The 14655-nt window shown below is 41.5% G+C and overlaps 1 protein-coding gene and 1 long non-coding RNA gene across 2 annotated transcripts; both read right to left on the minus strand.

Moving 5' to 3' along the window:
* Window positions 1–1323: 1323 nt before the first annotated feature.
* On the minus strand, window positions 1324–2387 carry LOC149384551 (uncharacterized). Its single transcript, XR_016301916.1, has 4 exons — window positions 1989–2387; window positions 1709–1825; window positions 1515–1592; window positions 1324–1419 (listed from the first exon to the last, which is right to left on the minus strand). It is a non-coding gene; the product is annotated as an uncharacterized LOC149384551 (long non-coding RNA).
* A 1312-nt stretch (window positions 2388–3699) lies between these two features.
* On the minus strand, window positions 3700–8559 carry LOC149384552 (uncharacterized). The gene is made up of 13 exons (XM_089628658.1): window positions 8445–8559; window positions 7757–8228; window positions 7342–7588; window positions 7142–7254; window positions 6684–6763; window positions 6318–6459; window positions 6154–6234; window positions 5467–5571; window positions 4792–4974; window positions 4550–4642; window positions 4320–4459; window positions 4162–4228; window positions 3700–4065 (listed from the first exon to the last, which is right to left on the minus strand). Exons 2-13 carry the CDS (start codon window positions 8147–8149, stop codon window positions 3946–3948), a joined length of 1764 nt encoding a protein of 587 aa, XP_089484784.1. The 5' UTR covers window positions 8150–8228; window positions 8445–8559; the 3' UTR covers window positions 3700–3945.
* Window positions 8560–14655: the final 6096 nt, after the last annotated feature.

Genomic DNA, 14655 nt, shown 5'->3' on the forward strand with positions numbered 1-14655 from the left:
AAAACATTTAGGGGAGAGGTTAATCAATAATTTTTATACACATGTAAAAAATAATAGACCTTGAAAATACATGAAAGTTAAATCCCTTAACCTAACTAGGAGATCGAAAGTGAGAATATGATACTTCGTGTTAAGATTATCCATAGACTATGATGGAAAGAAAAAAAAGAAACGAACATTTTAGATGGAAATAAGCATACCTTCTGATTCGAGACTCCATTCCCTTGACAACTATGTCAGTTTCAGATTGTGCTCACACAGAGCGAGCGAGGTTGGGTGCTGATCGGCGGCGAGAACCATTCGATCACAATCTGATCCGGAGCTTCTTCTGCGCCTCAACGATGGACCAGGGGAACAGTTTGAGCTGCGAGGCACTCGACGAAAGAGCGTGGGCTTCGTGTCCAGGCTGAGAGAAGAAAATAAAAAATATGTAAGACAAAATGTATATATAGAGTTGTGACCGGAAAAAAAAAAAAAAAAAAAAAAAAAAAAAAAAAACAGTTAGGAATATAATCGAGTAGTGACGAGAAAACTGTAACCAGCCCACAAAAAACTTCAAGAAATTATAAAGTATAAGCCTTAACAGTTCTAGTTTCAAAGAGAATCCCATACCCTTCCAGCGGAAAATGGGCTTTTCATCAAACCGATCTGCAAGTAATGGCTGCACTCATAATTGAGCTGCCTACATACCCTCTCGGGATCAAGCCATTGTAGTTCATATATTGACAAGACACAAGTAAAATATGTTAGAAATCTAATGCCAAAACAATATAAAATATATGACAATATTACATCTATGCATAATCTTAATCAATATCCTCAACTCCAATCTCCAACATTAGATTCTTCGGTAGAATATATTTTGGGGATAATATAACGATACACATAATTCCAGCAAAAAAAAAATATTATACATATATAATTTTATTAGAAAATAATACATATACGTAGTTTTATTAGAAAATAATAGATGTTGCTTATGCTCCCCAATAGTTTGACTGACCAAAAATAAAAAAGATTTTTTAAAAAAAACATTTGGGCCGGCCGGCACTTAAAAAAGAAAAAGAAAAAAAAATTTAGAGCCAGTCAAACCAGCTAGGAGAGGATAACCAATCATTTTTTATATATATATATATATATATATGAAAAAATAAGAAAGCCAGAAATCATATGCAAGTTATTTTCCCTTTTGTACATAATGTAGGAACTAAATCAGGAGGTCATGGCTGAGTATACTGATTAAGATTATGCATAGATGCATAGCCTAACTATATATGAAGAAGTGTTACGGAAAGAGCAAGTCGCGTACCCGATTAAGTGGTCGTGGAGCTTTCTTGAACGCTAGAAGAGTCTGGGTGTCACAACCTGTCCGGCGATATCAGGAGAAGAGCCGTGTATGAGTTCAAAAACTCCAGGTCTCTGAACCAAGTCAAATCATTGCAAGTTTACATAAACAGAAATGAGGAAAAAAAACTGAGTTATTTGGTTATTAAATGTCGATTCTCCAAGATTACCTGATGGAAGCATCCTAATACTTTCAGTGATCATAGAAGCCTCATCGCATATAATATCACCAGAAATGTTGTTCGTCACTATCGTGTCAAAATGCAGTGAAGAAAAAAATAGCTCACAAGTAAGAATCCCAAAATATAGATAGCCAATCCAAAAATGAATTTAATTGAGCCGATAAATTAAAAGAGGGATAAACCTGTTTGGGATTACGAACAAGCTTCATCGCAGCGTTATCAACGTACATGTGGGAAAGCTCAACACTGGGAAACTCCGACGAGACTTAGACCACTCTTTTTCCCCATACAATTGAAACCTGGATAGTCGATTTATTTTATCAGATAACGCTGATCTTCGACAAAACCTAATGTTAGGGTTAGTCTTCTCTAATTTTTTTCTTAATTCTCTCTCTCTTTCTCTCGAGAAACCCTAGGTAGAAAGTTGAAGAAGCCTAATGGGAAAAAGAGAAAGAACATTACCACGGTGAGGCTGATATTCGAGAAAACCAAATCGGAGGATTCCACGCTTCACCTCGTTCTTCGTCGCCGTCGTCGTCGTCTCTCTCTAGCTCTCTCTCTCTCCAGCGATGGATTTCCACGATTGTGTGGTTTTCACTTCGATTCAGACGGCTATGGAGACAAGCTAGGTTTTCCGAGGGGAAAATTCTCTCTCGCTCTCAAAACCCTATTCTTTCTTTTCTTATTCTCTCTCTATCTCTCCTTCCCTCGAGAAACCTGAATGTATATATAGTCCCCGATCAGAATATTTCACCAACGGTAGCAAAATCCCTTTCCTGATTTGGTTTTTGTTTCCCAATTTCGTCATGCAATTCTTCTCTCTCTCTCCGTTCCTTCTACTTTCCTTTTTTCTCGATCTGTTTTGGCGCTTAGAAATTCACTTTGGCGCTTAAACTCTCCTCGCGGAATCTTCTTTGGGCCTCGGCCCGTTACTAAGAAGTGGACTAGATTAATGGGCCCATAAGTGAAAGATTACCAACTTATTCGTTTCCTCATAATCATGGGATCCCTATAATCATCGGATTTGGTCTTAAATGATCTTTGCCTTGATAAATATGCATTCTTTTTACTAATTGTTATTATTATAGTTATATCGGTCAACATATATTTAACCTCAGACGTTGACTTTGATGTATAATATGGAACACTATCAATAAAAATTGTTTTCATATATAAAATGTAATCTATGGAACTTTGTCATGTTGACTCATAGTAATTAAATCGGATTTATGAGTGAATCAGTAGGTAGACGGTAGTTTGGAGAGGGAACTTTTGGGACGAAAATAGGCTCGGAGCCGAACCATCCCGGCCCCAAGTCATAGAGGCCCTCGACGTTCCCTTCGACCTCGATCTCTCTCTCTTGCCACTCTGCGGCAAATGTGCCACAAAATCCCTGATGTGTCCCGAAATCAACTAGTATTGATATATATAGGTCACAAAAAATGCCTTACTTCGCGAAAAATGAGTCACAAAATTAATGAGTGTGGCTGAAAATACATGCAATTTGTCCATCTACGCACACAATAAAATCCCAATCTCTGCATGCACAAATAGTTTTTTGCTATTTTTCCACCAAATGAGTTTGTGATATCTACCTTTTTGGAATAGTGTTGACGTTGTCTCCACCAATGATTTCCCTTTGTCTAGGTTTCTCAAACTTGGCGCGACCATGAACGCATCATCATTGGAGTCCTGCATTGGAGGCCTTCTTTTTTGTATCCGCTCGAGTATACGCGGCGATGAGTCTATTTCTTTCCTCTTGAGAGACGACAAGTATTTTGGGTCACTTTTCGAAGCCAATCTAGGGCTTCGCCAGACTTCGTCATTGTTTTAGCCTTGCTCGACTTGTTCACTCTCATTGTTGTTTTTGCAATTAGATTTCTTTTTTTTCTAGTTTGTCTGGTTCAGCAATGGAGAACACAAAGGAGTTTGAAGAGACAGAATGAGCAAAGTTTAGAAAGAGTGAAGAGTCGGAAATAAAGAGTCGTGCTTGCGAGGAAAAGGAAATTTGTTTAGAGACATAGCGAAGTTGAGAAGGTTTTTTTTTTTTTGTTTAAATTAAATTTGAGAGTATAATTATCTTTCTCCAATGGATTTGATTCTAGATTGTCAATTTTTGAGTTTTGGTAATTGACATGGTATTATTGATGTCAAAATCCCTAATATTCATGAATGAATTGGGAAACAACGGCTATGTATAAACAAACATTTGGGCGCCAAGAGTTAGAGATGCATTTTTAGTGACATCTCACATAATTAACATCAATTAGTCTGAATTTAAAAGAAAAAAAAAATTAAATCTGCACCTGGAGACAATACATACACCAGAGTGCGTAGCTGAACATCTCAAATAGAAGAAAATTTATATATAAAAAAAAAATAAAAATAAAAATACATTCTAAACAGATAACAAAGCTCCCTAGCTGGACATCATAATCTGCTCACTGGACTGTAGCGCTTGGTTCGCAAAATACCTTACGTCAACATCTGGATCCTCGCTCAGCTCCACCAAACATGGCCTGATTGTCTTGTCAACAACCTAAATTCAATCCAAAAAAAAAAAAATCTTAAATTCATATTTTGTGAGGCACACTTGCAGATTTCTTCTTGTTAATCACCGGAAATACACACTTACAGATGGATCAACAATTGGAATGAGTGACTGCAACACCTTAGCCACGTTGAACTTGATGTTGGGTACCCTGTGGCCCACGCCTCTCACTCAGCTTCGTGTACGTTTACGTTTATAAAAGAATGTAAAGATAGAGAGGGTATAAACAAGCGAGAGTTTACCTGTCCTTGGACGCAGTTAAAACCACGGGCAAAAGTTTGGAGCAAGTGATCTCTGGTCCAATCACAGGGGCAAGGAGAGAAATTGCATGTAGAATGGTCATTCGGTACAGATAGTGTGGGTTGTTAATCATGTCCAACACCTTTCATCAGAATCAGAAATATGAGTAAAAGACCAGAAGCAACAATACACATTATATTAGAGAAGCAATGGCATAAAATATTTGGCTCACCTGTGGGATTATGTGTTGCATTGCCCACTCTGGTCCGAATTCCTCCGCGAGACGCTTCACGTTGTTTGCAGCCGCGTCACGTATAGAGTAAACCTGGTACCACAAAATTACTCATCGGGGAAAGGAGAGGCAATCGGAGAATTTTCTATAACAAAAATCGGAATTAAAATAAGCAGCATCTGAACAAAAAGAGTTCATGAGAACATATATTTTGACGCAGTTTTTCACTGAGCTTAACTCACCTTGTCTTTTAACCACTGCATGCAGAGAGCGCCAAGCTTGTCATCAAAAAATCCTACACCCAACTGACTTGCCAATAGAGGTATGTACTCTATTATTGCTAGACGAACCCTCCAGTGTCTATCTTCTGCTAGTTCAACAATTGCTGGTAAAAGAGACTGGGACAGCAAATCAATTCCTATGACCTGCTCAAGGAAAAAGGGGAAACTGAAATCATTGAACCGTGTGTTTTGAGGATACAATTTTTTTAAGTTTTCCGCCCGCCAAACTCTACAAATTTCGAAAGAAACAAACCACGAGCATAATAACACACACCTAAGCCTCGTGGGTAAGCATATGTTTTCTAATTATAAGCATAAATGTAATAACCCAAGCTGCCAAAACAACAGGCTTCATGATACTTACTGATCTTAGTCATCCATGAAACCTTGTCTATACAAAACATGTATAGTTATTACTTTTAGAGCTGAGATTACAGTGGCACTATATGTATAAAAGAAAAAGAAAGAAAAAAAAGAGTATACTATGGGCCAGCTGTCATACATTATGATCAATCATTCGAACAAACTACCTAATAACCAAATCAATTCCAACCTTAGCATGCAATCCATTAGGTCTTTAATTAATATATATATATATATATACGTCCTGGAAATGCATATTAAAAAAAGGCTGACCTGGTTGACTTGGTCAAGCTTACTGATGATATTCAACCGGACATCTGGGAACTCGTCCTTCAAAAGAGAGAGGAAAATAGGAAGCAATTGATCTATGGTCGCATCCTGCAATCAACAAGAGAAATTATCTTTAACAGAGCGCCACATTGGATCACAATTTAAGTACAAAAACGCACAACAAGCAATGAAAAATTTTAAGTTCCGTAGAAATCATACTTCCATTAAAATAAAGAGGACATATATCTTTTTTTCCTTTCCTATTCTTCTTTTGTCTAAATAATTTATATTGTTAAAAGAACACTTAGATTGCTTTATAGAAACAGAGAATATATAGGGAGGGCTAGTTTCGAGCTCAAAAGAGGTAAAACGCATTGGATCACAAACAAAGTACAAACCGAGGAGCTAGGGATAAGTTGAAGTTCTGTAGGAACCATACTTCCATTAATTAAAGTGAATATGTCTCTAATATTATTATTTGTCAAACTAATCTAAATTATAAAAATAAATAAAAAAATCAATTAAATGGAGGGATTGTTTCGAGCTCAAAGGAAATAAAACGTTACTAAGCTTAAGGCACATCCTGACAAAACTATTCAAGATAACCTCATATATACAACCTCAATAGCTGCTTATGAGCTGCAAGAATTATTAAGCGTAATTATGCAGTTAAACCATGAATGGTCATACCTTTCCTAAAACTGGTGCCATGCCCATAATAACTGAAGCCAACGCAGAACGAACATGCTGAGATGAATCTGTTGACAACTCCTACAAGAAGGGATATTGATTCAGTCATAACTACTATTGATTTATCTAAAAACAATAGCACGACTTGATTTCGCTCCACATACCTTCACACATGGCAGGATGTGTTGAATTGCAAGTTCCGGACTCAAAATCCGACAAAACTTAGTGACCTTGCCAGCAGCAGCTATTCGCACCTCGGCCTCATTATCACGAAGCAGTCGTACATATGCAGGCACCAAATCAGACCTAAGAATTACAGGTTGTGAAGAAATCAGAAGAGGTACTAAAGCTATTCCATACGATCGTTAAGAAAGAAAAATGTTATAGTGGATCAGTGCTGCTTGAGATCACAATCACCATTTACATATCCTACACGTGTAGTACACGTCCCTTACCAGATAGTACTATGCTTACCAAAGGAATCGAGTAAGTAGAAACATATATATGCAATTTGTGCAAAATGTGATCACCTGGTTGGCTCTGGACCAACAGCTTCACATAGCTCGTACAGTTGATTTGCAACCATGTAACGCACACGCCAAGATTTATCCTATGCAACAAAGAATACGAGTAAGTCTTATTTAGAATCCACGAGTACCAAAATAATTAAGGAGTGAAAGCATGACCATAGTCCATTATTTTTTTTAAAAAAAAGAAACTCGAAGACTAAATTAAAAAAGAGGAACAAAGAAAGCTTCTACTATGAAGAATGGCCATAGTAATGACCATAGTCCATTATGATGGTTATTTACATTCCTAACTCCCAAGAAACTACTACGTATCAACTACATGCCATGGAGTGGAACCCAATAGCACAAATGGCAATAAAAGAAGAATAATTCTAGACTTATCCTTCCAAATTGAGCTTCTTTTTATTTCAACCCGCAAAATGTCCAAGACTAAGAAGATCAAATTCATAGATTCATACCTGTGAAAAGTTGACTATGACGGGGAGAATATGAGCCACGCAATCTTGGGGTTCCAAAAGCTTCCCAAGTGCTGCACAGCCCTCAACGGCCAATAACCGTACCGAATCCTGATCTGTTTAAAGAATTCTAACAGGTGGTAAGAAAACGACACGAGAAAAAAAAACCACAAAAACCAACATGGTTACAAAAAGAAATGTACCATCTTGTGTCAGATCGTCGAATATAGACATGATATCGGCTTTCAAATAGGAAGCTTCGACAGTTGCAGCGAATTTTCCGAGGTTAGTAGCGGCCGAGCGCCTGACCATTGGCATGTCGTCTTGGCAGAGCTGACTATAGGTCGCCCTAAGTTCTGTCTTTAGATTCTCCGGAGCGCTTGGGTATGCAATGTGAAACAACCCACACGACGAAACTCGTGCCGTGAACCATTCCCCAGCAGCCAATCTCTGTATACCACAAAGTCAAGGCAAGAAAATCGTATACTCTCATCAAAGGTACGTTTAGAACCCCAATATTACGATAGAAAATGAAGAGAATGAACTTATCAACTCATTTTTCCAAGGAAAACATTCTCTTTAGAAAAATACAAAAAGATTCTCGTTTATTTTCCGTACCTTGACCATGGGAATAAAGCACTCGACCAAATCTTTTTCCCTCATTTGCGAGCCGATCCTACACAAGGACTCCACGGCTTTGTCCCGAACACAGGTCTCCTCGACGGTGCAGAGGGTTTCGAGAGGCGGAAGAAGAACATTTGCGTGGTCTACACCACCGACGTAGGGGATGAACACGCCCAATTCTTCGGCCATGGCGAGAAGAACTTCGTCGTCGTCGTCATTGTTTTCGCCGAGGAATGGAATCAGTTCCTTCCGCGTCCTCTCTTCTCCGAGAGCGCGAGCGATGGTCGAGAGGCGTCGGATCGAGTTCAACCGGAGTTGAATGTCTTCGTTCTTCAGCTCGTCGATAAGAACGGCGATTGGGTAGAGAGGCTCGTCCACCATAGCCATCTATCTAGGTCACCAATTTCTCTGACAGCCCCAATAAAGATGATAAAGATTGATTGGAGAGAAAATGCAGAGACTAGATCTGCCGAGAAAAAAAAAAACTTCTTAAATGTAACTCAGACTTAGTCACATTCTCGAATCAAATCTTACACAGAACTTGTCATGAAAAAGAAATACAAATTGGGAGAATGAAAATGACCAATTATCAAGAAGCAACTACATGAATTTAAAGAAAACCGATATATTAGGATTTTTTTTCAAACTAGCTCGTTCGACATAAATTTCGAGAGACACCTACCTTTTGAGAAATTAGGGAAAGAAATGGCCGATCTGGGATTTTTCGTTATGGAGCGAGCGTGAGAGGTTTTTGGACTTCTGAATGGACGAGGGTGCTCATTTATTTAAAAGAAAAATGAAAAGAAAGGGGAAAAAAAAACTGTTTTTAGCAAAAAAAGTCCTCAACTAATGTGTTCGAGGCATTTTAATTCTTCAACTAATGTCAAGCGGCTAAATGACCAAATAGAACTTTAAGGATTTGCAAAATAGCCAAAGTTTATCAAGTATAAGCAAAATAGTCAAACTGCGATTAATCCAGGCAGGATTAAATTTAATCCCGACAAAATTTCTGGATTAAATTTAATTCAGGCAGGCCTGGATTAAATTTAATCCAGGGATTTTATTCAGTCTTAAAATTTAATCCTCGACCTTCTCCGATCTCCAACTTCTCAGACCTCCTTCCAGTCACCGTAATCGCACAGATCTTACCTCCCGTCGGACTCTCCTTCACGGCGGCGAAGGCGAGGAGATCGACGGAGATTCGGGACTCTCCGTCACTCTACGGCGACGAGGAGGGCTTCCTCGCTGGAAAGGTTCGTCGGACTTTGCCTCTGTCACGCTACGGCGACGAGGAGGGCTTCCTCGCTGGAAAGGTTCGTCGGACTTTGCCTCCGGCGGCGGTGCCGGCGTTCTTCTTCGGAGTGATGAGTCCGAAGTTGCAGAGAAGAGCTATTGGAAAAATCTGGCGGCGGTGCCTGCGTTCTTCTTCGTTCTGTGGATTATCTTTTTTTTTTCCTCCTATTAGAGGTGGCTATTTTGCCTAACCTAATGAAACTATGGCTATTTTGCAAAAGTCATAGTTTGAATTGGCTAGTTCATGCCATTTTTTCTATAAAAAAAAAGACGTACATCTATCTTTCATAATTTAGCATAATTAGTCCCTATTTTAAGATCCTTTACATTATCACGGAAGTAGCAAGGGCTTATTTATTCAACACAAATGTTTCTTCTACACGAGTTCAAAACTCCAAATTGAGTCGTGAAAGATGTTGTCGAGTCATTCACGGAATGAGAAAACATGAAGTTGTCACCGATCATCAAACATTAAAAAGAAGAATAACGGGGCAAACTGCGGTCAAGCACAACTCAGACCCACAAAAATGGGCATCGCTCGTCTCGCTCAAGTCAAGGCACGCCGCGCTGGTCAAAAGGTCTTGCACGCTCAACCTAGAGCTTTAGGTCCCTGCCAAATACTCTCCACACACTATTTTACTCTAATTCAACTCTAAACATTCACAAATAATTTGCGCTCTTGTCAAACGTCTCTTACTCAACGGGGATGGTCCAAAAATGCTCTATGTGACGTAGAGGAGCCCATCCTTTTCGGATCAGTCTTCAGAAGACCTTTTCACCTCATAGCTTGACATTTGCATGCATTCTCTCTTTTATCCTTTGTCGCTTTTCTTGGAAGAGTATGTACCAAAGCGTCTGTGGTGGAATGTAAAGGATTGGCGGGTCAAGATCTTGGAGAAGAGAGTGGGTTCTTTCATCATGGGGGTGGAGTTCCCGTCAGCAGGATGGTGGATAAAGGTCTTTGGTCTTTGCCGGCGGTGATGATCAAAGACCAGGAAAGGACTATGGTTTCACAGTTAGGACCGTGGCTGAAGCTTGAGGTCGCCCGTCGCTCCTGCTTCGAAGTGGAGGGCCAGAAGCAACTCCCGAGAAGCTTCGATTCCTAAAGCCAAGAACGCGAAGATGTGAGTAGTCCCAATGATTTGAGGCGGCGTAATGATTGTGGTACTCTAAACAACGACAATATTGGGAAACAACCAGTTATTTTGGAGAAGAAAATTAATTCCCAATTAAATGAGTCATCATCTGAGCCTCACGTGGGCTCTTTTAAAAAAATGGTCAAGCGGCTATATAGCAAAATAGAACTTAAGTTTTTGCAAAATAGCCATAGTTTGTCAACTATAAGCAAACTAGCCTAAGTAAGATTAATCTAGACTGGATTAAATTTAATCCCAACGAACTATAAAGACAGAATGTAAGCTTTATGAAGGCTGTATTAAAATTAATCGAGGCAGGATTAAAAGTCGTAGTACTCTCAATTGGCTATTTTGCTATACCTAATGAAACTATGACTATTTTGCAAAAGTCATAGTTTGAATTGGCTACTTCATATCATTTTTCCTTAAAAAAAACCTCTGAGTTGAACAGCTGCCCAAATATAGAGGGTATTGGGCCCAAGCCCCTAGCGAGCCCTTTTCATGATTCGGAAACTTCTGGGCTAGGTAGAAGGCTGTTACCAAACCAAGGGAGTGTTAATTTGTCAAAATCAGGGGGAAACCAAAACGTATCCCCGTCGTTATGCATTGAGCCCCTGGTGCATAAGAAACGGAGAATCGAGCAACAGTCGCATGAGTCAAATGGTCCTACCAGTCAGGAGTTGAAGCAGGGCAGAAAATCCTCCTCTTTGAAGAGGGCGGCTCGATCCAACCTCGAGAGGATTTTCTTATCTGGTGTCGGGGACTCTGGCGCAGGAGACAACAAGATCGGGACGGGCCTCTTCCATGGCCTGGGGATCTCTGAGGAGGAGGCAAAATTTGCAGTGTTCACCCAGGCGTCGAAGGATGGAAGCCAAACCGTGAAAAAGAAGGCGGAGGGTGACGTCTATTCAGGATCGGCAGGGGATGGCGATGAGAGCCAGACCCCCGGTCGAAATGAATCTCCTCTGCTGGAATGCCCGGGGATTGGGCAACCCCGGTGCATTCCACGATCTTCAAAGGCTCGTCAGCGATGAGTCGCCCGAAGTCCTGTTCCTTTCAGAGACGAGGCTATTTTCCCAACAATGTGATAAATGGAAGGCTATACTCGGAATGAAAGGTCAGTCTGTGGTTAATAACGAAGGAAGAAGTGGGGGCCTTATGCTCCTTTGGGCAGATAAGGTGACTGTCTCTGTGCATTTGTCTTCTACGGGGCATATTGGTACGATTATCCGTCGGCAGGGGCTGGAATGGAGATTTACGGGTTTCTACGGGAATCCTAGGCCGGAGCATCGAAGGTTCTCGTGGGATTTGTTGAGGAAACTTGCGAATGCTCATGGGGGCCGGAGTATCCCGTGTCTAGTTGGCGGAGATTGGAATGAGATCCTATACGATGGTGAGAAAGATGTAGGGCCAAGACGAAGTCGGGGCCTTATGAGTGAGTTCCAAGAGGTCACTTGGGCAAATGGGTGCCCCCCCCGGTCATGAACGACTAGACCGGTTCTGCGCCAACGGTGATTGGCTGAGGATGTTTCCTGACTTTGAGGCATTCAACTTGGATTATATCAGATCGGACCACCTCCCTATTCGTCTCCGGCTAGCGGCCGAAGCAGATCAGCAACAAAGTCGGCCGAAACGTCGTTCAGTTCGAGAAAAAATGGATTTACGAGGAAAACTTCAAGGACATAGTTAGAGAGTGCTGGCGTTAAGGCGGGGAAGTCACTTAAGGGGAGGTTTCGTTAGACCTCCAAAGAATCAGTAAAATACTCTTCGGTATGCATCCTATTAAAGCCCCTGGTACGGATGGGTGGTCGGCTTGTTTTTTTAAGAATTGTTGGGATGTGGTGGGAGATAGAATTGTTTCTAGCTGCCTCGATGTCTTAAATGGGAATGCAAGTGTCGATGCCTGGAACAACACGTACATTTCGCTCATCCCGAAGATCGAGAAGGCGTCAAGAATTAAAAACTTTCGACTGATTTCGTTGTGCAATATCCTCTACAAGATTGTGGCGAATGCCTTAACGAATCGACTAAAGGTGGTTATCGGGAGCGTGATAGACGAAAATCAGAGTGCATTTATCGCCAGTCGTAATATTGGTGATAATGTCATGGTTGGCTTTGAATGTAATCACTGGCTTCGCTCCCGTTCTCGAGGTCGGATCGGTTTCGCTGCTCTAAAGCTGGATATGAGCAAGGCTCATGACCGGATTGAATGGCCTTATGTCCGGAGAATTATGGGAGTTATGGGCTTTGGCCCGAGATGTATCTCACGGATCATGGACTTTATTTCTACAAGCATTTTTTCAAAATTGGTCAATGGCTTCGCTTCAGAGGCCTTCACTGCGTCCCGAAGGCTACGCCAAGGAGATCCCCTGTCCCCATACCTTTTCCTATTATGCGCCAGCAGGTTCAGCAAGGGCAGCTTCAAGGGGTTCGAATTTCGAGGCATAGTCCGGCCGTGACCCACCTATTCTTCGCCGACAATAGCCTCGTCTTCTTCCGGGTGGAGGCGACCGAGTGCCTTGTCCTCCGGTAATGCATCAAAAACTATTCAAAGGCTTCGGGTCAGCTGGTGAACTTTGAAAAATCGACGATATCGTTCTCACCTAACACGTCCCCAAGTCACATTGAAGAGATCAAAGGGATTCTGGGAGTCAGGCTTACTGAAGGTTTCGACGTTTATCTAGGGTTGCCGACGTTCTCGATGCGTTCTAAGAATGCTCAATTCGGTTATCTCCGTACGAGAGCAATTAAGAGGATTGGTGGGTTGAGTCAAAAACTTATTTCGATGTGAGGAAGAGAAACATTCATTAAGTCGGTAATTCAATCTATCCTTACCTATGCTATGAGTTCATTTAAAACACCGGAAGAAGTATACGGGGAAATAGAGAAGGCTTGCACAAACTTTTGGTGGGGTGATGACGGGATTAAAAAGAAATTCCATTGGCAGAGCTAGGACCGACTTTGTAGACCAAAGAGCAAAGGTGGCCTCAGTTTCAGAAGTCTACAAGAGTTTAATCAGGCGCTCTTAGCCAAACAGGTTTGGAGATTAGCCAGAGCACCCCACTCATTGGCAACTAGAGTCATGGCAAGGAAATATCACCCTAACTCAGCGATTTTTGAAGGAAAAGAGAAGTATGGTTGTTCTTATGTCTGGCGAAGCCTCATATGGGGAATCGAGCTGCTTAAAAAAGGGTGGAGGTATAGAGTTGGAGATGGTCGGAGTATCAGGATCTACGGGACAGATGGATCCCATCTACCTCAAGCTTCATGGTGCAATCGTCGGTTATTCTGAGCCCGAGTGCAACAGTTGATGAACTCATCCAGGAGTCAGGTGGTTGGAATACTCGGTTAATTCGTGAATCCTTCCTGCCTTTTGATGATCAAAATATTTTTTCTTTGGCGAGGCCTAATAGCCACAAGCAGGATTCCCTCATTTGACACTTTGGCAAGCGAGGTGTTTACTCGGTTCGGAGTGGCTATCACATCACAAGAGAGTCTCGCGATGTCAACAAAGGGATAGGTACTTCTCACAAAAACCCGGATCAATTGTGGTAAAAGACTTGGCACATGGATATTCCTCCTAAAATCAGGGTGTTCTTATGGAGGGCTTGTAATGAGTTTATCCCAACCCGGGGGAATCTAGCGCAACATATGCTCGCAGTGTGGCTGTAAGTTCGAGTCCTCTGCCCATGCTCTTATTTTCTGTCCACTGGTGGAGGAGGCGTGGACAAATTCGTCGTTCGAGTATCTACAAGAGGCTAATCCCCATTGGAAATTGTGGGACTTTTTAATGGACGCAGCTAAGTTTATCGACACATGAGTTTTGCCTTCTCGGAGTACTTCTATGGGAACCCTGGAACCAAAGGAACAGAGTTATCCATGAGTCTCTCTGCGATTTTTGTCAAGCCTACACGCGGGCGAGGAACCTGAAAGCAAATTTTGAGCGGGTCAGTGCTCAACCTAGTCATGAACGTAATCCCGGGCGGTCGACACCGTGGTCCCCTTCAAATATTCATAGCTGGAAGCTGAATGTAGATGCCACTTTTCCAATCAGCGGAATTACCATGGGTCTGGGTGGATGTATTTGAGATGTGCAGGGAGACTTTTTCACTGCTTTCAGCAAGTCGAAACCAAAGCCGAAGATGATATTGGAGGCGGAGCTGGAGGCGCTTCGTGAAGGTATTACTTGGGCGAAAAATTAGGGGTTTACTCCGTGCGAATTGGAATGCGACTACGAGGAGACAATCACCTTGCTCAAGAATCAAGACCCGGCGGCGGACGAGATCGGGTTCCTCAGTGAGGACATTGGCGGGTTGTTAAGACTCACCAACTCTTGTTTGAACTTCATTGAGAGATGAGGCAATTCAGTGGCTCATACTCTTGCTCAGTTTAGATTACATTCTTGTATTCCTGCAACCTGGTTTAATTCTCCTCCTTATTGTATTTCAAACATTATCAAGGCGG

Source organism: Urtica dioica, chromosome 10 (genome assembly GCF_054948205.1).
Source record: "Urtica dioica subsp. dioica isolate 48M chromosome 10, U.dioica_male_clone48M_v1_H2, whole genome shotgun sequence".
In the NCBI taxonomy this organism is placed as follows: Eukaryota; Viridiplantae; Streptophyta; class Magnoliopsida; order Rosales; family Urticaceae; genus Urtica; species Urtica dioica.

Bases quoted from the DNA above. Each gene is read 5' to 3' on its own strand.
- LOC149384552 (XM_089628658.1), bottom strand. From the start codon at position 8,149: ATGGCTATGGTGGACGAGCCTCTCTACCCAATCGCCGTTCTTATCGAC. The intron at 7,589-7,756 runs GTACGGAAAATA...TGTGGTATACAG, and splicing joins GCTTTATTCCCATGGTCAAG to AGATTGGCTGCTGGGGAATG. The intron at 6,460-6,683 runs GTGATCACATTT...TGTAATTCTTAG, and splicing joins GTTGGTCCAGAGCCAACCAG to GTCTGATTTGGTGCCTGCAT.